This window comes from Protomyctophum parallelum (genome assembly GCF_964188405.1).
Source record: "Protomyctophum parallelum genome assembly, chromosome: 15".
Classification (NCBI taxonomy): domain Eukaryota; kingdom Metazoa; phylum Chordata; class Actinopteri; order Myctophiformes; family Myctophidae; genus Protomyctophum; species Protomyctophum parallelum.
In genome coordinates this window covers 9,531,093-9,558,695 of record NC_139710.1, presented here as the reverse complement: position 1 = coordinate 9,558,695, position 27,603 = coordinate 9,531,093, and the positions used below count along the sequence as shown (strand labels likewise).

General features: G+C 42.0%; 1 protein-coding gene across 4 annotated transcripts in view; it reads right to left on the bottom strand.

Annotated features, from left to right (window-relative positions):
* The window catches only part of acacb (acetyl-CoA carboxylase beta), a 31,804-nt gene extending 4,248 nt beyond the window's left edge, over window positions 1-27,556 (bottom strand). Inside the window, exons 1-48 of one of the 4 annotated variants that reach the window (XM_083784484.1) lie at window positions 27,278-27,556; window positions 25,092-25,629; window positions 17,969-18,101; window positions 17,699-17,837; window positions 17,400-17,509; window positions 15,692-15,773; window positions 15,508-15,606; window positions 15,077-15,186; window positions 14,831-14,941; window positions 14,489-14,698; window positions 14,209-14,379; window positions 13,906-14,067; window positions 13,623-13,786; window positions 13,195-13,345; window positions 12,970-13,073; window positions 12,795-12,876; window positions 12,549-12,694; window positions 12,288-12,438; window positions 12,064-12,198; window positions 11,423-11,569; window positions 11,084-11,272; window positions 10,662-10,762; window positions 10,455-10,543; window positions 10,109-10,233; window positions 9,903-10,016; window positions 9,365-9,478; window positions 9,180-9,269; window positions 8,899-9,017; window positions 8,242-8,265; window positions 7,480-7,623; window positions 6,988-7,084; window positions 6,668-6,775; window positions 6,395-6,451; window positions 5,296-5,337; window positions 4,909-5,124; window positions 4,577-4,732; window positions 3,822-4,025; window positions 3,019-3,174; window positions 2,814-2,936; window positions 2,430-2,699; window positions 2,097-2,194; window positions 1,622-1,742; window positions 1,393-1,503; window positions 1,103-1,246; window positions 897-1,017; window positions 696-792; window positions 352-448; window positions 96-231 (exon numbers count right to left, since the gene is read on the bottom strand). In XM_083784484.1, the coding sequence (XP_083640610.1) occupies window positions 96-231; window positions 352-448; window positions 696-792; window positions 897-1,017; window positions 1,103-1,246; window positions 1,393-1,503; window positions 1,622-1,742; window positions 2,097-2,194; window positions 2,430-2,699; window positions 2,814-2,936; window positions 3,019-3,174; window positions 3,822-4,025; window positions 4,577-4,732; window positions 4,909-5,124; window positions 5,296-5,337; window positions 6,395-6,451; window positions 6,668-6,775; window positions 6,988-7,084; window positions 7,480-7,623; window positions 8,242-8,265; window positions 8,899-9,017; window positions 9,180-9,269; window positions 9,365-9,478; window positions 9,903-10,016; window positions 10,109-10,233; window positions 10,455-10,543; window positions 10,662-10,762; window positions 11,084-11,272; window positions 11,423-11,569; window positions 12,064-12,198; window positions 12,288-12,438; window positions 12,549-12,694; window positions 12,795-12,876; window positions 12,970-13,073; window positions 13,195-13,345; window positions 13,623-13,786; window positions 13,906-14,067; window positions 14,209-14,379; window positions 14,489-14,698; window positions 14,831-14,941; window positions 15,077-15,186; window positions 15,508-15,606; window positions 15,692-15,773; window positions 17,400-17,509; window positions 17,699-17,837; window positions 17,969-18,101; window positions 25,092-25,609 (6,388 nt within the window). In that variant the 5' untranslated portion in view covers window positions 25,610-25,629; window positions 27,278-27,556. Of the gene's footprint in view, window positions 1-95; window positions 232-351; window positions 449-695; window positions 793-896; window positions 1,018-1,102; window positions 1,247-1,392; window positions 1,504-1,621; window positions 1,743-2,096; window positions 2,195-2,429; window positions 2,700-2,813; window positions 2,937-3,018; window positions 3,175-3,821; window positions 4,026-4,576; window positions 4,733-4,908; window positions 5,125-5,295; window positions 5,338-6,394; window positions 6,452-6,667; window positions 6,776-6,987; window positions 7,085-7,479; window positions 7,624-8,241; window positions 8,266-8,898; window positions 9,018-9,179; window positions 9,270-9,364; window positions 9,479-9,902; window positions 10,017-10,108; window positions 10,234-10,454; window positions 10,544-10,661; window positions 10,763-11,083; window positions 11,273-11,422; window positions 11,570-12,063; window positions 12,199-12,287; window positions 12,439-12,548; window positions 12,695-12,794; window positions 12,877-12,969; window positions 13,074-13,194; window positions 13,346-13,622; window positions 13,787-13,905; window positions 14,068-14,208; window positions 14,380-14,488; window positions 14,699-14,830; window positions 14,942-15,076; window positions 15,187-15,507; window positions 15,607-15,691; window positions 15,774-17,399; window positions 17,510-17,698; window positions 17,838-17,968; window positions 18,102-22,290; window positions 22,427-22,880; window positions 23,061-25,091; window positions 25,630-27,277 lie in introns of those variants that run through there. The other 3 variants (XM_083784485.1, XM_083784487.1, XM_083784486.1) reach the window with 3 other exon arrangements.
* Between the last annotated feature and the right edge of the window lie 47 nt (window positions 27,557-27,603).

Here is a 27,603-nt window from a genome sequence, read left to right as displayed (position 1 = left end):
TTACAAAAATGACATGAAGGGTATTTAACTGAAACCAATTGCTGGTGCAAAATATGTCAATTTTGTTGAACGACTAAATTTGACTTATTCTGTACCTTTCATCCCTCCTGAGAAACCCCTCCAGTTGGCAAACACCATGAGAGGCAGATGCTCGCGGTTGAAGTCACAAATAGCCTGGGCTGTTTTGAAAGCAGAGTCTGGGAACCACACCTGGCCAGCCTGCTGCAAGAGCTGAGACAAGGCACACAAAACATGTGTGCTGTTATGACCTCATGGAATTACACAGACTGCTGCGTTACATTGTCATGATCAGCCTTTATGAAATGTGACATAGGAGTGGAATTGACTCACTTTAGCCTCTGAGTCTAAGTTGGCTGGATCAGCTGGGACAGTGAGCTCCACAGTGCGCGTTTCCACAGCAATAACACCGAGGGGAATTCCTCCTAATCTGTATTCATAAATAAATTAGCTGGCAAGCTATTACAGCCAATAGTGAAATCGGTGAGATTTATTCATTAACCACTTAAGCCCCATTTTATACTAGTTGTACGGTGGTGTTGTACTGTGAAAATAGCACTTCCACAAGCATTGCATGGAGACAAAATCTTTGATATATTGCCCAAAATAGAGAAACCAGGGTGAAAGTGATAAATAAAAGGGGATATGTAACGCTTGGCATATATAAATAAACTTACCGAGCTCTGCCCACAACTACAGTCTGAGCCCAAGAGTCCATGATCTCCATGAAGGAGCCATGGTCAAAGAATCCACTCTGCCAGGCTCCTTTCACAGCTAAAGACACACATTGAGATTTATAACAGGACAATAAACGAGGGATCAAATGTAGCCTAATAGATTATTAGGAGCATTTAGTCAAGTTAAGGCAAAGCACTCACTGGGGTGTGGCCTCCCAGCCAGCATCCAGCGAGGGTCATAAGGAGCTTTCGTGGGGGTGAATTCTATATCCCTGTCTACTGGATCCTTAGATGTTATAATGGGAACCGGTGAATGCTTGTTCTGTAAGGATAAGAGCAACATTGACTGTATGAGATCTCCATGCTTGGTACAGTAGCGCATAGAACCAGACATACCAGACATTCACCTTTGGCATATAGGAGAGCCACTTGAGAATGTTGAAGACACCTTCAAAGTCATCTGGCACAGTGATGTGACTGACTCCATTATTGTGCATGATCTGTACTCCTCCCAGCTGGTTGTTGGATGTATAGACCTCCCGTCCAAGAACCTGCACAGAAACAAGGAAAATGTATCATCAGGTCAATCGACCACAGTTTTGTACTGAGCAACAACATGGAATCTGCATTTGACTATTTTGTTCTAAAAAAGGTGATGTTTTTCATGTGACAGTGAGGAGCATTCAGCTTCACAAACCTTGTTGAGTGCTCCTGCTCCAGTCAGGATTATATGAGAGTTCTCCACCTGGATGACCCTCTGCCCCAGACGGACTAGATAGGCTCCAATCCCAATGGCACGGCACGTCACCTGAAAGGGAATTAAATGACTCAGTACCACAGAGACTGGACGGAAACGACGTACATAGCGGTAGCCGATTAGGGGTGGATGAATAGGAACTGGGAGAAAGCAGGGGATGACTTCTCACCATGCTGATGGTGATAATCTCGTCATAGGCCAGAGAGGTCTCCCCGGCGATCATGCCAGAACCTCGCAGATTCTCCACACCAAGCCCATCGTCCTTCCCAATGATGTCGGTAATGATGTACCTGAAAACGTGTAAAATGCCAGATACAAAACCAATTATTTATGATTTGACAGGAACAAGAGCGCAACGCCTTGCAACAATCGACAGTGGAGGGTTTATCCCATTCTGACCGGGCACCCATTTTGGTGTCGGCATCATGTCATGCTTTAGCTATTGAAAAATAGCAGATCTACAAGCTCATATCGCGCCACCGAGTGGCGCGATACGAGCTTGTAGGTCTGCTATTTTTGAAAAATCGAAGAGCGACTGACATTTTTAGAATCTGATCTCAGGTCAGAATGGGTTCATCAGACCAGTGTGTGTCCGGCGGAAACGTCGTATGAATCTGATCTCAGGTCAGAATGGGTTATTTTACCTGGACTCTCCACCCTCCTCCACGTGGTGACAGTGAACCGCGTTAGTAGAGCTGATCCGGGTGTAGTCCTGTGGTGTCAGGTACAGGTACTTGAAACCCTACAGATGAAAGGAGAGAACATTAAGAACACGCGTTAAGTGTCCATCATCTCAGACAAACGGAGATTACCAACAACTATTAATTATTTCAAATAGGGCCTCAGGTGAGCAGACCCAGTCTGCATTATTGTCACTATAACTACCGTCAAATGACTAGCACACACATTAAAGCGGACATGAGCAGAAAACCCGCTTTCCCTTTGTTTTCATAAGTGATGAGTCATCATGACATCACCTTGTAGGGGTCATCGGGGTCGATCCAGGCCACCTGGAACATGTGTCTGATTTCTTCAGCGAGGCCGATGCGCGCTCCGCTGTTGGCAGAAATGTAGATGCGGGGGATCCCCTCAGACCGAGCCAGCTCAGACGCCTTGAGGTAAAGCTCGTCTTCCTGTGGCCCAAACGAGCCGATCATGTGAGTGATGTCGTTGCAGATGACGACGATGTCCCGCCCCGTTGGGTACTCTGGGGTCTTCATCTTCATCCTGAAGGCGACCATTCCCACCTGGCGAATGCAGGATAATGTATAAAAAGCTGTGGCTCCGACACATGGGGTTGCGTCAGATTAAATATTTAACATTTAATCCAAAGTGAGACGACATTATGATTAACATCTCACATCATTGTCCCCAGGGAGACGGTTCATCTGCACCAACCGACCATGGGAGTCCAAAACCAGCTCAGTGCACATCAGCACATCTTTAGGGTACTTGTCCCCTGGACCCCACAGCTTGAATAGCGCCTACAGAACAGCAATTAAAACATGGCTCAAAAACAGTAAAGATCAAAAATAAATCATGTCTAATTCAGCGAGCCTGCAGTACCTGTCTGAACATCTCAGGGAAATCGTAGATGTAAGTAGTGCCTAGACTCTGGGCCTGGAAGCGCTTAGACTGCAGCAGGTCTTTGGTCACATATGGGGTGTTGATAATCATGCCATGTAGGAGACCCTGCTTGTCTCCGTACGACTGGAACATGATCTGAACGGAGAGGGAGATGAGTTTCCCCTTCAGTAATTGTCATGTTTATATGAAAACTAGATTGCACTCTTTCTCAAATGTATCAACACATTATATCCACAAATCTAATCACGTGGCGAATGGCATGGCTTCAATGCGTCCAGGACATTATCTATGATGTATAACTCCATTTTTTGATAGGGGTTCGATCCAATCATAGCCCCATTGACTTCCACTATAAAGAAATAAGAAATAAGCAAAACATTGTGGAGGTACGTTTGTGGCCTACTGGTAGTGTACACAGACACTTTGGTGCCTAGCGGTTTGTGAGATTAGTTGCAAGCACACAAACCAGCACATAGACCGACCCTATTATAAATAGACTCCTGCAAACATGTTAGAGAAATAATATCCTGCCAATTTTAGAACTGATGCCAGAAAAAAACGCCTTCTAAAACCTGACCTACGTTTTCTGAAAGAAATTACAAAAACATATGTTGATATATACCATACTGTACATGGCAACAACAACCCAAGAACGGGTTCCCCTCTTGAAAGGTAAAAACCCCAAAAGGGGTTCCCATCCATAATGGATTAACATGAACTATACCACCGCTGCTACTGTATGTCACTGTATGTAGTGGGCGAACTTGGTCAATGGCTTGTACCTGTCCACAACTGTGGTCAGTGACTTCCTTATACAGGCTGATGTCCAGATAATAGCCAGACTCATTGGTGAGGAACAGACGGACGGGTATGGCATGCCCCGTTGGCGTCAGTCGAATGTTGATCTTCAGCTCGGCCTGCAGGACCCGAAGCTTCCACAGCCGGCTGCCATAACGCATCACCATGGAACGCACAGACTCCTCTATCTGAAGGCCAGAAGGGGAGAGGATGTGGATGGAAAAGGAGAATGTCGGCCTGGAGCAGTTGTTTGAAGCAGAAATCGATGTGATACACTTTAAACCCGATTTATACTTAGTTGCGTGCCAGTGTTTTACACAGTAAATAGCAGATCTAGAAGCATATCCACCTGTGCAATGCGTTATGAGCATGTATGTGGTGTGCGACACCCACGTGCCCAAGTATAACTCCGGCATTAACCCAAATCTAAATCCTCCAGTTCTCTGAAATAAATATTTTCACGATTTTTCAAAAATAGCAGTCCTACAAGCTCGTAGCTATGAGCTTATAGATCTGCAATTTTTTTTACATTATAACATAATATTTAAAACACCAAAAGGGGTTCCCGCCCAAAATGGGTTAAACCTGATTCATACTTAGTTGCGTGCCAGTGTTTTACACAGTAAGTAGCAGATCTAGAAGCATATCCACCTGTGCAATGCGTTATGAGCATGTATGTGGTGTAACTCAGGCATTAAGTAGGCTTGGTCCAACTGTTATTGTGTAGTAGCACATTGACCTTGGAAGGGTCCATAATGACTGTAGGGACAAAGTTGAGGAAGATATGGTTGCAGTCTGTGCGGAAAGTGGTGTTACTGCGGGCAACTTCCAGTTCATCCATGGCCTCCAGCAGAAGACGTTCTCCCTCATTTTGCAGGTACTCAAAGGAGGCTTCCTGGTTGTGAAATACAGGGGGTTTTTTTTAACAAAAGATACAGTAAATCAACCTTCCATTGATTTTCCAATGAAAAAAAACAACCCCAGTCTAAAAGCCCTACTAGTGACCTCTAGAGGCCGTGCTGCTTCTTGCACCGAAATGGACCAATACATGGACAAACAACTCTCTCATACCTTTGTGATGAGGTCTGAGTGACGAATGATTGCTCGGATGAAGAAGCGGTAGTCTGTAACTTCAGCACCCACCGCTACACGAGCAGCACCGAAATACAGGTGCATCTTGTGGTTGGCACAGGGAACAGCAGTCAGGTCAAAGTTCCTCATGCGGTTAAGCTCCAGCTGAAAGGCCAAGGCTGGTTCCAGGTTTCTATAGATGCAGTCCTCCTGGAACTGAGGAAATGTACAGGCAGAGTCATGGGTTATAACCACGAACCACTTCTGAACAAATACTGTATATATGTAGTGTACCCATGTTCACCTTATATACAGTATATAGTATTTCTGCAGTTCTGACAAAATTATAATTCTACCATCATCGCTATACTCTTGTTGTTATCTCACCCCATCTCTGGCTCTGAAGGTGAAGAACTTGGGAAATTCTCTCTGTTGCAATCACAGTAAATACAGGGTTAGTACAAATCAAATATGCAATAGCAAAGGTATATTTAACGTGCGGCAATATCGTGAATAAACGATTCAAATCATGTGGATCTTGGGAATCTACATGAGATTTCGACTTCATGAGGCCAGCCTCTGATGCAAGTCATCTGTGACTCATCTATGATGTACGTAGGACTCCAAATTTGAGTAAGGTTCAGCCCAGTCAGCAGTCAGTTATCCTTTGACTTCAATCCATTATAAATTAATATTTGAAATTTTCAAAAAGTATAACACACACACAAAAACATCTAATATCAGTTTGTACCTGCCCATACGTAAGGCATTATAGTTATATAGGCCTATCAATAGACAAGCAATGGCATGGTTTTACTGCTAAAGTGAGGTGTATTATTATTTTTGTTATGACCATTCTAATTACTTTAGCCCTGCTCAAACAGCCAGTATATAAGCAACAGGAACACTGTTGGATTAGTGTGGCAGCAGAGTGTTTTGTCTCCAGATATCCAGTGCACCAGTAAACACTTGCGATAAGCCCTCTTTCTGTTCTTTATCTTGCTGTTAAACCCAGGGCCGTGCCACACAGACGGAGACTTAAGGCTTCTACAGACCAAGCTGTCTTGTACTGACATCTCCTGACTACATCAGGAGATCAGATTGAGTGACGCCAGGTGACGTCTTAAAAGTTGCTCCAGACACAATGTACACAGACTACATCCTAAAAGTTGCTCCAGACACAATGTACACAGACTACATCCAACAATCAGTGGATGGCACAGTTCTGTACCATTATGTGCAAATAATTCAATGAATAACCTCTCACAAAACATTGACCGACTCTGTAATGAATGTAGCTGGCAGACGTTTTCCTTTCATGTTCTAATGTACTTGAAGTGTAATCAAAGTCTACCAACCCTACTCAAATACGACCGCTGTGTGGACCTCCGGTGTGGACATCCACTCAGGGTGTACCACAATGTGTATTACAGAACATAATTATTTTATAAGTTGATATTAAAACATTTGATCAATAAAGCCTTACCTTCTGTGCAAAAAGAAATGTGATCCTCCTGATGCCATACTCAAAGAGGATTGATTTCTGGGAGGAGAAAATACATTTTATTATCAATCATCAAAATAAAATTGACTTGAAAAAGTAGAAACACATCATCATAATTTATGAAGCATGTAATAATAATGCTAAATTTATACTACGCCTAAAATAGCTGATCTACGAGCCAACAACACATCACGATCTGAAATGTGAGCCTTTCATACGACAAAGTATAAAATAGACTCAAGATCATATGCTGACCTTAGACTGAGCATAGGCTGTCAGCGCTGTGACCAGCGCATCATCATCCTCTGTGTCTGTTGACTTTATGGACACATTGATGATGTGGATCGGGTTTTCCCTCTTGTTCTGAAGAAGATATACGATTATTACGTGACAAAGTAGAACCGTTTAGTTTACCATAGTTTAATTATTAGCACATAGAAACAATACATATCAAAAGAAAACAAGTTATTGTGCAAAGAAAGGAAGAAGCTAACAGGCTTATTTGGAATCCTTAGCTTACATTAAAAGTTCAATAAGAACAATTGAACAGATCCAACCAAGCAGCTAATCCTCACCTTGACGTTCTCCTCCTCATACAGGCCAGAGCTGGCATCTGAAAACAGTGGACTCTCCAGGTCATCTGCAAAGCTTGAAAGTATCTCATCAAAGTTTCTGTAAAACACAAGAATACATAAAGAAATATTGTACATTGTGTGTAGATACAGTATACATTATATTTATTCAAGATTCAAAGATTTTATTTGTAACATGCTTTGTCAAATGTACAGTATGTGCAGTGAAATAGATTGATAAATATACTGTATCTAACCCATTAAGACCAGGAAAGCATGTGTTATTTTAAACTTTAAAGCAAACTTTTTTTTTACTAAAATCTTTGCTTCCGGGGGGCCAAATACATTTAATTGTGGGTGTCTTGGACGTGAAAACGTTTGAGAACCACTCAACAACATACGTTTTTCAGAAAACCGTTTGTTAAGACATTTGTAGAATCCGCCTCAGGTCTTAATGGGAAAAACAAAGTAGCAATGTAATTATAGCTGTTTTACTTTTTGAAGTCTTCAAAGCAGTTGAAGGCCACCATGGCGCCCATGCGCTGGCACGGCGGAGACAGGTGAGCCCCCTCCAGGAACAGGTCACTGCCCTGACGCCTCATTTCAAACTGACCCGAGTTACTCAGTGGGACAGCAACCCTGGCATGGAGGAACAGTCCACATGAGTGAGCGATAGGAGGTTCCCAACAGCAAATGATAACTGCAGGCAGGACAGGTGTGCTTCAGCACGGAACACTCAGCTACAGCCATCAGAGAGCAGTGAAAGCATTCTACACCATGTCTGCTTGACCTATTTGCAAAGCAACTTAATATTACCAATGAGCTCGTATCCAGTAACATAATAGGAATAAGCACATTTAATCTCTTTTTCTAATTGAATCATCTCATACGACAAAGAACTGTTAGAGAATGCAATTGTTGTATTCTGTTTGATTGAGATTGATGGACAAATTATGAATCCAAATTTGACCTTGGAAAGTACAAGCTCCCCAAATTGAAATAAATTGCAGGTTTTAAGAGGAACATGCCATGAATAAGACATACCCCTCTCAAATGCTACCCGTCACCATAAAATCTTAAAATATATTCATATATAAAAAGACAAATTAGTAAGAACTTGTTAAGAGTCCTTTAGTAAATGTTTATGGTTTCATAAGAAGGAAGGAAGAGGTAACACTGTGCATTCAACATGCATTGCTGCGAGGCATACACAGACGGGTCAGGAGGCTTGGCTGGCTGGGAGAAGCTGTACTCTACCTGCTCAGAGTAGGGCTGCTCCCTCTGAAATAAGATGATTGACAGGTGAATATTAACAACCTTGGCCTCAACCTCTACGCATTAGAATGCTTTGCACATTCAGGTTAATATCTAATTGGGTCAAAAAAAATTATATATATAAAAAAAAACATTCTGCATTCCAAGTTAGCAGTTATAGCCCTGGTTAAAAGACTGCTCGCTCTATGCCTGTGCTACGTTTAATGATTATATGTGTTATGAATGATCAGGTTACATTCATTAAAAATAAGGTGAGGGTTGAGGGGAAACTCTTAGTTAAAGTCAAAACCATTCTTTAGACATGGCATACAGTGATATATTTAAAATCGGTATTATGATTTGGTTTAGTGGATCATTGGAAGCACATGGTTTTGCGCTAAATAAAGATAAGTAAATAAATAATGTCTCTGATGCAACTGAAGAGAGTATTTTATCAGTATTTATCAATTTGAATCCATTTGTAGAAATTGCCCATGTAGTCAATGGCCTTTCTTTGACTGAAATAGGAATCACAAAGCAATAGTGAATAACAGTGAATATTATAATCCTAAAATAATGTCATAAAACAAAAACAAACAAAGAAAAAGCTTTCAAATAGAAATGGTGTATTGTTACGTTGTGTTGTTTTCTTGTTGGTACCTGTTGGGGTGGGATGATGGCAACATAAACTGGAAGTCTACAGCACATGTCCCATCCCGCAACTGGTGATGCTGGAGGCTGTTTAACTCATAAGCAATGTACCCTCTGCGCACATAGACCTGCAGAGAGGACAGATAGATTAATCAATAGATATGCTGAACAGCATCACCTGAATGTATAATCGTGTAAACAAGCAAGGAGGTTGCAGTAGCAGTGCTAGGATTTACATTTCAGGCGCCGCCACTGGGCTAAGTCTCTATCATTGACAATGCTTACTATACCTCCAAGGCAGCCATGCACACAACCCGATTCGTGTGGTAGAAGAAATTGGGAAGAACATCAAAAATGGAAGTCTCAGAGAGGATGAGTTTCTGTAAGAAATGAAAACCCCCATCATTTTATTGACCCTCAACAATCTAAAACTTATAAAGAATAAACGTATACTGTAAACCCTCCACAAACTAACCTTCAGGTTCTCTGGGCAAAACTGGTGTCCGTACATGTCAATCGCAGACAAGAAGATGGACTCCACTTGGTTATGTCTCAACTCATAGGATGGCAAATGAGAGGCAATCAACACCTATGGAACACAAACATTAGTGATTTTAAAACTCGCTCAGTAGTATGTTACTACTAGCAATACACTTAATGTACCATACCAGTGTCAATACATGCCATTTCTAATCACAGCTTTGGTAATATATTGTACAATTTTCCTTTTAATGCTTATTTTTTGACTTTTCAAATGAATCCACACCTTTGGGCACCAAAGGACCATAAAGCTCACTGTATTTCTGCACGTTGATAGTAATAACATACTGAAATGAATGGAATCCAATGACTTGAATCAAACATGTCTAGTTTTAATTTGTCAACTATATCGCAAGTAAATAGGCTAAACATGCCAACCCCCTGGAATGGTTCTTTAATATACAGTACCTAAACATAGGGACAGCATTCAAATATCTGACTGAGACAAAACCATACCATGCTCATGGCCTTACCTGTCTTGCCCGCAAGGCTACCTTGGAGTTCTCCACCTTGCTGAGCTGCGTGAGTTCATTTAGTATGGCCATCAACTCGTCTGCTAGGGTAGGATCTCTTCCACAAAGTCGGTCCTAAATATTATGTCAAGACATGTCAAGTCACTATACAAATAAAAATGTTATTCAACTATGTATGCGAGTATCGATGTTGACTGAACACTTACGATAAGCATTGTGACCAGGATGTTCTTCTTGGAGACCTGAGCGTGAGAGAAAATACAGTCGAGCACACGCGTCATGTCGGGCTTGCACTGCTCTCTCAGTTTGATGACACACTTGTCGTAGTGAGCTGTTTGAGGCGCGGAAGGAAAAAAACAATACAAGCTTAGGAACATGCATCTTGGATTCCACCAACTTCAAATTTGACAAAAAAAAGTATGATAAAAGTATGATTATGGGATGCATAGCAAGTATTGTCAATCTTTAACCCATTTTGGGCGGGAACCCCTTTTGGTGTTTTAAGCATTTCCTTTAATTCAATTGTGAGTTCAAACAGTAATAAATATTAACCTTGCTGAAATTGAGTTTCCACTTGTAAGTAGCGCTTCAGCAAGTCCATCACCACAGACTTCATATAGCCTCGGATTCCACTGCGGTACCTGTGACAAAGTCATTAGCCACAGCCTTTTCATTGACACAATCAGCGTGAATTACTGCTGGGCAATTCAGTTGTCTTGTCTAAAAAGAAAGAAAACAATTACTTAACCAAAAACTAACCTCTGCACCAGCTGCACAATGCTCTGAGTATTCATAAAGAACACCTCTCGGTCAGCCTTCCTCTGCAGGGTGGCTGCATGGCTGTCCAAAATATTGGCAATCTGAAGCAAAGCATGAGATAAAAACGAAGGAGACAATGATTGGTGATTCAGAAAGACGTTGACATTCATGTAGATAAACTTCATTCAGATGTACTATAATGGACTTATAAGCATAAGAATGCAGTCATTCATGAACTAGTGGAAAATATCACAGTGCAGTATGCACCCCATGCAATGGTTTTTATTAGCAAAAGTGGTTTACATTTGGACTGTTTGCATTCTGAGATAGAGAGGGAAATCAACATTGTGATGCCATCTTTGGGCATCGGGTCTCCTTAGAAATCTAACAAAGACAGTATTTCTTCAATATGAAACCCTCACCCTTTGGCTAGGGAACTGGCAGAGGACAGAGGTGATGTTGCTAGCATACTGTGCCATGACTTTACGGATGGCCTTCTCCACAGCTGGGGGGATGCGACCTGCCACACTGGTCATGATCTCCTGGAGTTCCAACAGTGGGAGGGAAGGGTCCCTTAGCGTCGTCATCAGGGTATTTACCCACTGCTTCAGCTGCACAGAAAATCATAACTTCCTCATGTAACTGACAAAGAAAGCAGACCTCATTCAAAAATCTACAGCAGAAAGATTCCTACTTACCTTGTTGCTAAAGTAGGGCTCAGCGAGGCAGTAACCATCCATGACTTTAACCAAGTTACTTACCTTGTTGCTAAAGTAGGGTTCAGCAAGGCAGTAACCATCCATTACTTTAACCAGGTTCTCTAGCACACCATGGAACACCTGGTGAAGCTTCTGGCCCATGATGGGCATTGGCGGCTGGGGTGGTAGTAACGCACTATTAAGCTCCACCTATGACAGCAGAACACACAGGAAAAAAAAGAAAAAAAAAAGAGAATTCAGTATAGGCCATGGATAACATGTGGCATTAAACTAGCTTTTTCAAACAAGACCAGCCAGTGGATTCATATATTATATTAGGAAAAAACAAACACAGGCTTTTAAGTTTAAATGCCAGGGACGACAAGACGAGATGAATCCAATTATGCACTGATTGCCAAGGACGATAAGACGGATTTCTTGAAAAAACAAACAAAGAAAATTATATTCTTTTTTTCTTTTCTTTTTCTAATCCATATTTTGACATGCACATGACATGCACAATAGAATTACATTTTCTTTCTTTTATTTATTTATAATGGGCTTCGGTGGCAACAAAACTGGTGACCACCAGGTGGCGCTAAAATAGTTCAAAATGGCTTGTGTAGTTGACAAACACCACTATGAATTCCTGAGTAATATCATTCATGTACACACTACAGCTGGTGATGTGGGGGTAAACTTGCCAGATGGATACTGCTAGGATCATCCAGTTCCATACTGGCCACCACACAGCCAGGCTCCAACACCGCCCCAGGTCTCTTCACAAAGTGGACACAACCATGCTCGTGCACAGTCAGGGTCATCACCATCTTCATCACCTAAATCCACAAAACAGAGCAAGTCTATTAAAGCACATGGAAAAAGAAACATGGCTGAAGATTGTTTTACCAAATAATTTCTCATTCACCTCAATCTCGGCATAGGCGTATCCCGCTGAGACATGGCCTCCGTCCTCAACCATATACTGTAGCAGTTTACCAGCAGAGGGTGACCTCAGCTTTGTGAGATCCTTCTCCTTCTCAAAGACACATGTCTTGTTGCCAACAGTGATGCGGTAGCTGCAGGACCAGAATGGATCAGTTTGTGTGTACACTTCACATAAACACAAACTTTATTGCTTCTTCCACCGTGTTTTCAGTCCCATCCTGATTCTAGTAGACAGCCTCACCTGTCCACTTCTTCCTTCATGTAGGTGGTGTGGCTGCTGCCGTCATAGGAGAGCAGAAGGCCACCGTCACTCAGCCTGTGGACATCGATCTCTATGTCTGAACCATTCGTGATGAGGACATAGGTTGTTGGGGACTGACGAGCAACCTAACGGGACCACGGACACAGTCGAGATGTTATTGCTTAGAAAATAAAGCAACAGGGGAGTTGAACAGAACAGACTGGACGAGTTGGAAGTCTCAGATACCTTGAGGCAGAATTTCACCCCCTCATATATCAGGTCCACATTTACAGAGTTGAGCAGACTGTCCGCAGGTAGCACCTGGCCCCTGCAGAGGTATAAAAATCAGATTTTAGGGAAAAGATCTACTGTAACATTCGAAGCACATAAAAGCGTGAAGGGGAAATGGCATGTTCCTGACCTTTCCAGTGAATGCAGGAAGTCAGACATGCACTTTCTAAAATTGGCATCAGCGACGTGCAATGCCCCGCAGACGATGCCCAGCATGGTATCTGGCCTCTCAGCCTACCGAAAGAGAAGTTGGCTCATGACATCACATAAAACCAAGAGACTAATAAAACATAAACTTAAAGTTATACTGTATCCCCTTTAAATAAAAAAACATTTTGCCTTATGAGTAACTTACCTGAACTTTCTCTGCAATGAGATGATCCAGCCAACCAGTGTCGATGTCGTTGTTTCTAAAGCTCTCCGTCTCCAGCAACTTTATGAGGTATTCAACTGTGGTCCTGAAGTCTCCTCTGATGCACAGCTCTTTCATGGCAACCACCATGTTTCTGAAAAATTACATTTTTGCTAAATGTTTAAACAAGGTCAAATAATTGGGACACGTTGGCTGCATAACAGCATAATCTATGTTGTCAAAAACATCAAATAATGGCTGAGATATCGGTCTGGCTCTATAATATGGTAGCCAGTTGTTTCATCATGGTCAGATATTGCCTACAGTAATTGCCTTATGTCTTATTAGCTCAAAATAGACATTACATGAAGCACTCACAATAGCAACTAATCTAGATATTGTTGCAGCAACAGAACAATAAAGAGACTCACGAAATAGCTTCCTCACGGTTCTCCCCCCAAGAGAAGCAATGTCCAAACTGGGAGTCTGCAAACTCATGTAGGCCACCTGTGGCCCCAACACTGAAGTAACCCCAGACATTTTTACTGCTCCGAAAGTTCAACTCCTGGACAGTACCTGAACTGGGCTTGAACCCCTGTAAGTGACAACCACAAGAACAGATCACTGAGATCAGTGGTCTGAGCCATTACAAAATATATTATAATAATGAATAACCTAGTGCCAGGTATTGCATGCTAAAACTGTGGGTCCCACCTCATCGGGGTTCTCGCTGGTGATGCGAGCAGCTATGACATGCCCTCTTGGACATGGGATGCATTCTGGAGCTTCAAAGTTTATGGTGCCGTCGCCCCATGGGGCCTCTCCATAAAGCAAGCGGATGTCCTTAATCCTGTAGAGGGGAATGCCCATCGCAATCTAGCAGAGATGAAACGGTGAATTAAAATGAGGCAGGTGTGCAACTCTATGTGCACTGTCAGTTGCAGGAGAGTGATTCATAGCATCATGACATATTTTCATTCCTATGGAGTCATTATCCTACCCAGTAGGGTAAGTTACCTGTAACTGTGCAGCAGGCAAGTTCACATCTGCTATCATCTCTGTACAGGGATGTTCAACCTGCAAGCGTGGGTTCAACTCCAGGAAGTGGAAGCTTCCGTCTTCCGAGAAGAGGTACTCTACAGTTCCTGCACTCACATAGCCTACCATCTTTGCCAGTCGAACTGCATACTAGAACATAGAGGAGGCATCAGACTTGTAAGAATATGAAGATGATCTCGGAATATCTAAACGATTACAGTTTATTGAGGTTGCACATAACATCCATAAAGCAGCTCACCCGTTCCATCTGCTCAAATGTTGAGGAAGCTGCTATAGTGGCAGGAGCCTCTTCAATGATCTTCTGGTGCCGTCTCTGGATAGAGCAATCTCGTCCAAACAGGGAGATAGCGCTGCCATACTGGTCAGCCAAGATCTGGACCTCCAGGTGGCGGGCATGCTGGGCCAGCTGCATGATGAAGATGGGCGAGCCGGGCACCTCAGCCTGAACCTGCAGCCAAAGTGTAAGCCAGAGAGAGAGAAACGCTACAGATCTTCAGGTCCATCATCACCAAAATACAAACAAATCCAAAATACTTAACTGAGAAGCAGCATTAAGATGACCTGTCTAAAGAAGACAAACCTGTCTAAAGAAGTTGGGGAAATCATCAGCACTCTCCACCTTCCGAATGCCCTTCCCACCTCCACCCGCAGAGGCCTTGATCACAACCGGATAACCAATTCTTTCAGCATCCTGCATGGAAAAAGCACATGATATGCAAATTTATATCTACAAAAAGACAGAATGTATCCCATAAGAAGTAATATAGGATATATAGGTTATAAGGAATGGCTCAAGCCTGGATATCTTTGCTTATATAATCCTTACCAACAAACCCTCATCTACGTCACACACACAGCCTTGAGCGTAGACCTCTGGAGGAACACTGATTACATTGCCTTGTGTTTGGTCTTCTTCTGGCCAGTCCAACCTCAGACCTGGAGCACAAACAAATGCAAGGTGAGAAGATGGAAATGCTGACATATACAGTATATTACTGCAAAACCTTATTTTGGACACCTACAGAAGCACTGATATGATTCATGTAATTTCAGAACATAACACACAGCAAGTTTACATACATCATTGGTGTGATCTGTGAAAATAGCAGATCTAAATGCTCACAATGCGTTGCATCCACAGCGTGTTGTGAGCTTGTAGATCGGCTATTTTCTGCACGTGACTCCATTGTATAACCATAAAAGTATGGCTCTAGGCAGCATGACACAACTGAGATAATGCGCTGAATAGTGCGTCACCTGATCCAGTCCACGGCAATGTGGGAATGCCAGCACTCTGGGCCACGATGGAGGAAGCCACCTTATCACCCAGAGCCCACATGGCCTTACTGGACGGCCCTGAAAATGATTAGACAACAGGTTTAAACAAAGCAAATTAACAAATAAAAAAGATTATATAGTGCCTTTTGAGAGTGGAACATACCAATGAATGATATTTCCGCCTTGTTCAACAGTTCAGGCAGTTTGGGATTTTCCGAGGCATGACCCCATCCAGCCCAGACAGCCTGTTAGAAGTGATAAACGACAGTTTCCACTAGGCACCAATCGGACAAAGACTAACATGTCATATGTTAGTTGAAAATAAGTAATTTATTAAAGAAACACCCATTTTCAACCTCATCTTCAACAATTGCTTCTTCTTACTAATGCTCATAATATATAGACTATGGACAGATCACCTGCCTACCAGTACCAATGACCTCATTGATATCAATGATTTCCATATATATATATTTACGCTAGATTAGTTTGCTCCTTACAGCTATGGAGCTAAGTGTGTATTAGGACTGTCAGCAGCCCTGGTAGCTGCTGTGTGTACTGATTCCGTTCTCTCAAGTCCAGATAAAGAATGTCCCTTCTCGCTCGCTATACCTCGTGAGAACCGGTGGAAACCTTGTGAGATGTTGATCCCACCTCATTGGCTAGACCGGTCATGTGACGACTCGTGGCCAGAGTCGTCGCCTAAGACATCATTCAGCATGTTGTACTTTGACATTACTTTTGTAATGATGACACCGCTAACCCATAGGCACTAGCTGTTGTACTTTTCGTTGTGTTGGTTAAGTTACTTTTCCTTTCGTTTTATGTTAGTTTCCTTCCGGAAGGAACGTTAGGTTTTAGTTGTAGCTTTCCATCTTGTCTGCTTTGTTAGGTTTAGTTAGGTTAAGTTTATTGTTTTTGTCTCTCCATTTCATTTTGAGGGAAACCACATCACTGTAAGTTATATTGTGCCACTCAGCTATTTATAATATTGTCTACTATTGATCCTCTATTATAAATGATTGCTTATCTATTTGAAAGTCGATTAACTTCCATCAATGTGAATGAGCCAGTCTGCGAACAAACCCTTGTAACTCTGTAAGACTTTTTTTGAAGAGAGCAAGTACAATCTTTTCAACTTTGAGTGAGGTTTCCTGTCACTTTACATGTTATGTACCCCATTTTCCCTAGACATGGGTCGTAACAGGTGCGGACCAGTTATACCACACGAGGGGAACTATACACAAAAAACGAATTTCACCCATTTAACCAAAATAAATTATCCTACGATTTTTGTAACCCATTTTTTCACCCGGTGTCAATGCCTAAGCTGTAATCCTTGGCGCTACTCTCCCTCTGCCAACCAGGGGACATCCTCGAACTTAACTCATGCATCCTTCAATGCATGAGGAGTGAGCAGACCACTTCTTATCACTTGACAGGGGGCGTGTTTCCCCCGTAGGATGTAGCGTGTGGAAGGAACACGTTATTCTAACCAGTTCCTTTCCCCGACATCAGGCACCCCGACTGACCAGGGGGAGGCAGTATAGACAAGGATTACTGCGTGTTCTTTGAGAGGGTATCTACCCTAAGGAACACAGGGAGAACATGCAAACTCCACACAGAAAGGCCCTTTTGGGCGCTGTGAACTTGTGTGAAGACGCGGAGGAGAGAACACGCCCCCAGCGGCCACAGTGTCCCCGGCGGGAATCGAACCCAGGACCTAGCTGTGAGCCGACAGTGCTACCGCGTCGTACTGCACCACCGTACCCCCACTTTCTTACTTGTAAAACTGTGATGTGACAACATCATTCTTTAAGTATAACAGGATTATAACAGGAGCAGAAACATGATGGAAACAGACTACATACCTGTACTGGGATTCTCTTGGCAATGTCCACTATTAGTTCTACATTGGCATAGTTGTTATTGTTGGGCCCACCTGGAACAGGTACATAATGGTCTGCCATTTTGATGTATTCTATGGGGCAAAAAAGAGACACACAGAATTTGTTATGGTAGGTACTGCAGGTCTACGTCTAAGTCAATGGTTATCATAAATAAATACAGCTGAGTTGACTCAAACACGTTCCTCTCTCTCCCTCTCCTCCTGACCCACATACATACAATATTTACATACAAACAAATTACATAAAAATGACTAAGTGACCTGCATTGGCTTTCAAGTCTTCAGGGGTAACCATGACGACAAAACGGATGGTCCTCTCATTGCGAAACATTTCATAGGACCAGCGACGAATGGAACGCATACATTTGACTGCTGCTATACCATTGTTGGCTATTAGTACCTATAACAGAGACAAAGGAAAGCATTGGATTTGGCTGAGAAAGACAGGGTTTTTGAGGTAGGGTATCATTTACTGCTGTAAATGCTCTTGCTACCCAACAGCATCTACAGTATGACATCCAAGTCTCTTACTTTGTCAATGACACGGTTGCCTCCAAAGCGGGTAACAAACTCAGCAGGTGAAGCCACAGTGAAGTCTCTCTGGAGATCCATTTTTCTATGTTCTCGTCCTTTCTTCACCAGATGCAGGCCAGACATGCTAGACCTAGAGTAGGAAATTAAAGGTTGTTCACCATCATCATCATCATTAACTTTTATTTCTCTTCGAAAGAAGTCAGGAATGGTATCGAATTACGTTTAAAAGGGACCAAAGATTCAATAATAAATCAAATGCACAGGATATCATTATAGAAAAACAAAGATACAAATAGAAAAACTTCACAGCATTAAGGCAAGATTGAAAATTAAGAAAGATATGTTATAAGACTGTTCTGGCATGCAAAAAAGAAGAAAAAAAGAAAAGAAAATATTATTAAAGTCAGAGGTTAAAAACACCTCCAATTAAAATGAACAAGCTGTGAGATCAGGCTTTTGAACTGCTGTAACAGCAACAGAGTTCAAATGTACATTAGTTTGTTCCAACTGAAGGCAGTTTGTGAGAAAGCACAAACTTTTAACAGGGTTAAAAGCAGTGTTATGGATTGAGCGCCTGGAACAAAAAGATACTATATAATATACACAGTGAAGACATATTCTAGTCAGCATACAGTACATGCTGAAGCCTACATTAGTCTAAAACTAACCTTCACATCATCATACGTTGAATATCTGCATCCATAATGTCAGATCCAAGAATGAGTAAATGGCAGCAGAATCTGAGTGCACGATACCTCTAGCCTACATCTAGGCTTATGAGCACCGGCCGTAGATCTGTAGCAATACTTTGACACAGATGAACTGCTAAACTACCACAAGGAAACAACAGTAATGGAAATCAGTAGGGAAAGTCAAAGTTCAGTCTATACAGAGGACGATCCTAATTGGGGCTGCCAGTTCAGTCTTGCCTTATCTGCACAAACCTAGCTACTACTGTAATCTGATTGGCAATACACTGTTACCCACAGAGATTAGGCAAAACCAAGCCTGAGACTCTTGGGTGTGGCATCAAAATGAAAAATCAACCAATCAAACATTAATGTATTGTCTGCAAAAACAGGCATTGCACGATTGTGGCTAAAAGTATAATCCAGATTATTTTGGTTAATATTGTAATGACCATTAATCAAACATTTTGGTGATGATGATTTTAGTTGAAAGAAGTGTTCGAATTGTCTTAATGTCTTTGTTGCTCCTTGTATTTATCCGTGTCATACAATGGCCTCTGCCCTCTGCGTTATTGTTATATCGTGAGGAGATGAGCTTAAGGAGCAACAGATTCCAAATAGTTTTTCTGAATTAATTACCAGATTTTGCAAATGTGAAACAAAATCACAATATTTGATTAATTGTGGAGCCCTAGTTTACTGTTATTTGGCTTGTATGTGGAACGATAGAGCTGTTATAGTGCAGTGCACACAGTCAGCTATAACCTTATCATCCATATTCAATGAATAAAAGAAAAATCACATTAGGTACCAAAATAGGCTTGTGTAGATCATTACATTCAGCAAGTAATAATTTGTGTGTGTTGAAAATAATGTGATGACTTCAAGAAGTCTGCAATCCAGAAATTAAAAAAAGTCAAGGAAGAGTAAAAAACGCATCCAGTCTGCAAGGACCTTAAGACAAGCTTAACTAAGCCTGGACTACACAGTTTCCAATGAATAATGCAGGGTCCGCAGGTGAAGATTGTATCATTTAACCTAAGTAGCGTGTGAGAGTGTCTGGCTGGTACCAGTATCTCTACTCATCCAATTAGATTGAACAAAAAAGCTTCAAATTGCTTTGAAACCAAAAGTGATGGTATTGCAGAATAATTATACTAAATGGTTATTATGGTTGATTATAACAAACCTTTATATTTTACCATAACTTATTGTACTTACTTATAATTCATTATATTTGGTATCTTGTAAGAGCCTAGATGTCTCCACTAGGCCTGATAGCTATTGTTCTGGTACAGCCTATCTTGTTATGGTTCAGCTTGTCCTTGTAGCACCATGTATAAGTATAATTATGGTTTGAGACCTGTTCTCCTGGCAGAACTAGTGTAACACCGACCTGAGTGTTAATATACTTCTACCCATGATATCATGTACATTAAAGCATAACCATCGGCCCATCACCACCTAGAATATTGTCTCGTCCCCTAATTGATTAATTGATCCAGATTTCTACGTCAGTCTATAGAGGGTATGTGCATGCATAAAGTGAGTGGCAAATAGAATGGCAAAGTGAGTATAACGTTGTTTAATGTTGTTTAATGTAATCAGATAGGACTTTTCTGTTTGGATGTATGGGCTGTCAAGGCCATAAAGTCGTTTTTTGCCACTCGGTAGGCGTTCCCACATAACTGCAGGGTATGATGATGATGTGACTTGATGTCATCTTGACATCATCTTTCTAGAGCAGGGGTTTTCAACTGGTGGTCCGTGGACCACTGGTGGTCCAAGACGGTAGTGCATGTGGTCCCTGACCATGCATTTAGCAATGTAGGAAAGTTAATCTTTTTTTCTTATTGACCACTAGTTGAGAAACAGTTCACTAAATGACCTGTATAAAATGAGTCATGTCGTCAGTTACTGGGAAGTCGGACACGGTAAAGGGAGTTAGAATTTCAAGGGGACGTGCACCGCATCGCCTGGTTGAGTCACCATTATTAGGAAATGTGCCCATATAATCAATCGCATGTATCTGCTTTGCAATGAATCAGTTAACATGAGTTTAATATGGAAAGTTAGGAGAACAGAATAAGGGCAACCATCTGAGAGGAATAGATCAGTGGTGCTCAATCTTTCTAGAGCTCTGGAGTCTGGACCACTAGCATATCTCAGTTCAATAATTTAATTCAATTTGAACTAATTCATTACAGCTAATCACAGCTCTACCAAGGTGCTTGAATCCATGCACAAAACACAAGCAGTACCACGGTAGATATCGTTCCATATACTGTACCTAGTTCCATTCAAAGCTGCGCCAGAACTGTGTAGAAATTGGAACTTATCACTAAAACACCTCTTGTGTTGCGACAGTATATTGTGGGTAAGCAACATTATGATTTGAACTTTAGACGTTATTTAAATTTTTCCCCAAATATGTTTTATTGATGGGAGATTAATCGGCAAACCGAATCGGTTCGATTAATCAATCAGACCGATTAATTAATCGGTCCGATTAATCAGTCTGTCTTTACAGATAAACAAGCCCAAAGTAACAGCTTGAACAGATCTACAAGCTCACAATATAAAAATATAAATAGGTATTTAAGTTAAATCTGACTTGCCTAAACCTGCAGTGCAGATACCCCGTTACATTTTTCAGAATGGACAAAATTATTATAATTTTTCAATACAGAATGAGATCATAACAGCAATTAATTATATCGGATATCGATATCGGCCAAAATGTCTCATCGGCACATCCCTTTTTAACTTTTTTAAAACCTTTATAATGTATTGGAAGTCAATAGCGGTCAAATCAAGTTGAAATATTGTCCAAATATGGAGATGCCTGACATTATACTGTACTACTCTCTTGTTTTTGAGTGGTGCAACCACTCTTACATCCAGCAATGTCCGTTTACCTGTGTGAGCACGAGTGGTGTGCGCATGCGTGAAATTGGAACGAGAGAAGTATGTGACATTTCTGCCACCTGCTGGACGCAAATCCAACTTCTGACTGTCTAGGTTCGCTAAAGAAGGAAAGACCGAGCCAAAATAATAATGAGAAAATAGTTCTCAGCGACGCGGATTGATATTCATAATAAAGCTAATCTGACGGAGCAGAGAGAGAGAGAGAGAGAGAGGAGGGGGGAGAGAGGGGAGTTGCACCACTCGGTTCACACAGGTGTGATTTTTTAATCCTATGTGACTTTTACTTGGTTCCCTTCTGGATGTTACATTCTAAAAATACAAATAAATCACAAGCATCTTTTATCAGAAAATAAGTCTTTAAGGTACTCGCTTAATGATCAAACCGTTTATAACTGTTCAGATTCCTTTATGATAACAGAACTAAGTCATTGCTGGAAAGAAACTGCTTTGAGCAGGGCGGGGAGAGGGGGGTATTTCCAGACGAGTCCTGCACAGTTACGTAACTATAGTATAGCCAAATTAACACCATGCATAAAATGTTACTACATAAGTCCTCCTTAGCAACAAACAAAAACAGATAACAAACTGCTCATATGGTCGGGTTTCAAACTTCCCTTTTTTGTTTCAATGTCAAATCGGAAACGTGCAAAAAGTGGAGCAAGAGTTTCAAATAACAAAGAAAGATCTAATCACAGCACTAACCTCTTGAGATACTGAAACCAGTTGAGAGCTGCATTGCCATCTCCCTCCATGACAGATTTTCATGCACACTTAAAAATGCAGTTTGCTAAAACAAAATCTAGAATCAACAAAGAGACTTCCATGAGTTCCTTCTTCTCAAGCAGTCCCTCCCCTCTCCCCTCCCATGTGTAAAGCAAAATATCCTGTTCCAACAGATCCACATGGAAATGGCATGGAACACTGTACACAGACTGCATCAGGCTATGAACACAAACTTGCCAACAACCACATCAGGAATTCTAACCTGACAAAAGTCAGCTGTTCTTCACCAGTTGAGAAAATAATCAGACTAAAGTTTATTAAGACTAAAGCCAAACCCTTCATTTGCAAGTTGAAACCTGAAACCTGTTTGTTACTCATAATAAACTTTTATTATGAGTAACAAACAAGGTTTCATTTTACACATTGGAGAAAGCTGTATGCATGCATGACCACAAGCAGCCTGAGGTTCTTAATACAAAAGGTGGACTCATCAAAAGATTATTACCCTAAAAACAAACATGAAGATAAGGATAGGCCACTTCGCCCCAAAAATAAATAAAAGCTCTTACCTTTCCGTACTGTTAATACAGACATGTCAAGTCAGATAAAACAATGTGAAGTCCGTTACTTAGCTACCCACTACCTGAACATCCATCCTGTAAACCTGTCATTACTCTGGCTACAGAAATTAGGTGCAATTATGACAATCTGAGGAGAGGTTTGATAATTATTGCATATCATGGAACAGTGTTGTGTCCTGGACAGAGACCACAGTTTTCAAAGTCAAAGGCAGTCACTTGTTCCAATAATAGTGCAGGGCTGTGAGGCATGCAACAATAACACAGGTCAGCTGATCACAGGCAGCTTATGGAGACAGGGCATTTGGGAGCACTATGACAACGTGGCTGCATACATCCGACAATGGACTGCTGAGCAACAACGCACTCTACTGTCCCAGTAAAGTAAGCACATCTCACTCACACCAAGTGACCACATCATCATCATCATCATCATCATCCCTTTGCTTGCCTCTTGAAGAGGGCGGTCACTCTATTTTCTCTCTCCCTCCCTGTCTGTACTCCCTGCTCAGAGCGTCTCTTCTACACTGTCTCTTCGAAACCCCTGAAACTATCAAAACATGGAACTAATCATGGAATTAGTGTGCTGGTCTCTGTACGTGATGGACAACATTTTTTTCTCATGTAAATTGGGTTCTGGAGAGCCTGCTCAATACCCTGATGGATCTTCCCCCGACTATCAGCGTAGAAGAGGCATTATTTGGATTTATGGTGACAAGATTTCTGCTGATTGGGCTGTGCATTGGTCTTGCGTACCGAAGAATTGGAAAAATGGCAACGCTGAACAGAGCCCCTATGCTGCCTGCCATGATAGACTCGTTGCCTTGAAGCAGAGATTGTTGGGCAGGGCACTTGGGGAGATGCATCAGAAGATGGACACGATCTTGGAACAGGCCAGCGCCCTGTAGATGCATCAGAAGATGGACACGATCTTGGAACAGGTCAGCGCCCGAGTGTCATGACTGACAGAGCCATAACGGACATAGAGGAGAAATAGCCATATTGCTATCCCTCGCTCTAAACATGAATCTGGATTTCCCGCCCCAATTGACAATCTCCACAAGAAGAGACAGCGTAAGACAAGATCCTCTGCCCCCCCTCCCCCCACCTCAACCCCCACCCTCCCTGACACCTGTTGTGTCTTCGTCTGGGCCGTGTTCGTCTCCACTGAACCCGCCATGATAACGCAGGACAATGAGGCAACGTGACATGACCTTGGGGAGATATGCCAGGAACACACTTACACAAACACATGAGAAATGAACTTTCCACCCAACTGTTCTCATGGACACACATGTCTTTACACACAGCCGCCTTCTACCCCCCCCCACCCCCCCCTGCAGCCTAGGCCCGGGTGTAAACATTTTTTTTTCCTGCCTTCAGACAGCCCCTCCCCTGAGGCGTTGTGTGAAGATCAGAGTTTTTTTTATTTGTTGCAGATCCAAAAATCCAACCCCCCACCCCCCCTCCCAAGTTCCGTGCCTACACAATGCAACTGTATGTGATATGATGTCTCCATCCCTCCCCCCCCCCCTCCCTCTCTGTCAATACCCCTCACCTATTCTATGTTCTCCCCCTCCCCCCCCCCCCCCCCCCATCCTTCTTTTTCTTACTTTCTTTTTCTATGATGCAAGAAAGATGTATTTGGCGCTGCACTGTGGCGACATGGACTAGGGCTACGCTTGCATGCGGGCCCTTTGTCTAAGACAAATTTCTTCCTCTGGAGACTAATAAAGTATATCTCATCTCATCTATCTCTCATCATCATCATACTATAATCATACTATAATTCTAACAATGTCTGTCTGTGTGTCTGTGTGTCACTGTGACTGACGTAGCTCCTCATTGCCTGCACCAATCACTCCCACTTTTCACACAGGCATTGACCATATGAATGGTCAATGCCGATTTGCCGATTTGCCGATTTGACACATGAATGATTATTAATGAATTTATTAGTCAATTACAAACGCACCCGGGCGCAGTACCCCCCACGGACACAAGGGGGGGGGGGGGGGCAAATATCTCACAACGGGTAAGGGCTAGTGTCTCTAATTCAGCCATTTACTCACTTGCCACAGTTGCATCTTCTAGACTGGCCACTACAATATGTTCTCTATTCATGGATAGTGCAAAATTCCACCCTGATCTAAGTCATGAAGTTCACTTTAAAATGAGAAGCTTCTGTATGTGAAACCTTACCTTATTCCTGATGAGGTGGTCTTTGATGCTGCAGGGAAGGACTGCAGTGGGACAGTGGAGCTGGTGGTCGGTTGCTGAGATGCACCAGTTGGAGGTTTGGTGACCACAGTCTCTTCATCTGAAGAATTGTCCTCTGACGCTCCGAGAATGAATTTGAGGGGTGGCCTTTTCCTGGGGCCTGTACTCAGTGCACTGGCCTTGGGCATGGTGACTTCAGGTGGGGTCTGGCAGGTATCAGGTGATGCTAACAGCTGTTCTGGCATCACCTCAGAAGCGGCATGTGAAGGTTGAGTGTCCGGTGTTGAGGTACTTCTGGCTTGAGGACAGTTCTCCTCACTGTCATTTGAGGTAGATCTGGAAGGTTCTTTTGGAGAAGGGGTGGGCGCCTCCACATGGGTAGCTGGGGTACCACAGCCAGAAGATTCCTCTCCTTTTCCTGGCATTATGGCAGTTTTACTAGTCTTTCTCAGAAGCCACAATATCAGCAGGCTTAATCCCAAAATTACAACCAGGAGCATTCGCAGACATCCTTTTAAGACTGCAATGAGAACAAAGTCAAGATTTTATGAGTCAGTGAGATAAGCGATAACATTAACCTCCCCCTACCTCCACACATTAACCTCCCCCACACTTGAAGATAAACAAGTGAAGAAATTCTTAGATTAGAGCAATTCGTTTTTGCTTGTTCGGCTTGTTCTGTACTGGGTACAAAGGAGTTGGGAGACATTTCCCTGGATCAGTGACGACTCGAGAGGTCAGAAATCTCAGGTACAGGAATGCTGAGTAGACTAATCATACCCAAGACTGGTGCATTATTAAGCACATGTCTTAACCACAATCCTATTAATTGGACATGCAACAAATAGTGGAAAAGGTTTATCTACAAGCTCACAACATGTACATTTTCACTATTTTGAACATTTTTAAAACAGTTTGCCTATAATGGCATGCCCAAAATAGGAACACCAGGTTGAAAGTGGTTAATATGCAGGGTACATCCCCTTTGTAAACCCACACCACACCCAAATATACAGTTTATATTATGTACTAAGCAAGGAAAGTAGCATGACTTTCATGAAAGATTACCTATATTAAATCAATTCAATTCTGACATTAAACAAACAAGGCAAATGAAAATGGGCAAAAAAATGGGAAACCTATGCAGTCTAATTTGCATTGTAACTATGCATTAAGCGTGTCAGTAGATGAAGACAGTTAAGCAGTCTGTCAAAGTGCTGCCAGGACAGGCTACTCCAGTAAACAGTCTCTGGACAGCTGACAAGAGGACTGCCATGTGGGGTAAAGGTCGACAGTGAGGGGGAGGAGAGTGGGGTGGGAAAGAGGGGGCACAAGCATCCACATTAAAACATCTACAGCATTTGAAAGCAGCATATAAGACAGAAATATTAAATTGGGGATAATTGTGTTCTACCAGGCAAAACACATAATACTCAATTACTCACACTACAACTACCAGGAACAGGATATCTGTCTTACCCTTGCAAATGCATTGATAAGATGCAAAACGCATTGATAAGCTGCAAGGGCATAAGCATGCCCTTGGTACTTCTCTACACTACACTACAGCACTTATTTGAAAGGGCATGACTTCAAAATGTCAGGCAAACGTACGCCTATTATACTGCATGCAATCACGTAAAAAAAAAAATAATAGGCCTAGCTACTTAAAAGTTACTTCCCATAAAGTATAGTGTGAAATATTACGGTATATATTATTATTATTAATGTGCCATTTATTAAATAGCTGATCATGCCTCTCATGTCCCAAACTAACCACTTAGTGCAACACCAACAGTTTTAGTGAATCTACAAAAAAGCAAACAATTATTAAGTTAAACTAGATTTAAACAGCTGCAACTGGACTTCACAAAGATCACATCACAGTTAACAACCCAAGAGGAAGAATTGGAAGGCGTGTGTCATGTGAAACAAGTATAACTAAACAAGTCCACCGAACGAAATAATCATACTATTTAGGACATAATCGTCTGTTTGTATTCCTCTTTTTTTTACTATTAATTTGGCTCACATACACAATTTCCGATCTAAGCCAGGCATAATAACGGTAATACAGGCATGCATTCTGTGTTGTCTCCGAGTCCTTGCAGTGATGCTGTTTGGCAATACATTTTACAACATGAATAACGCCACTGCAGTCCACTCACCAGCAACTTATTGATATTAAACGTCACTACGCTTTGTTGATGCTGAGTCAATGTAGCCAGACGAGCTACCAACGAACGCTACGGAATTCTAACCGCCCCTCTTATTTATCCAAACTCTTTGTCCAAATTCCAATACGTTATCTGTAATTAATGTTTAAAACACGCCTCCCCGAACTGCATTGTTGTAGGAACTAGGAAGATATTACTGTTTTCATAATGATAATAAATGCAGCTGCAAATGTCACAGCGTCCTACTACCAAAAACAACCTATGTGAGCGAGTGAGTGTGACTGTGAATAATATCGCCACCATCGGTGATAGTAAAC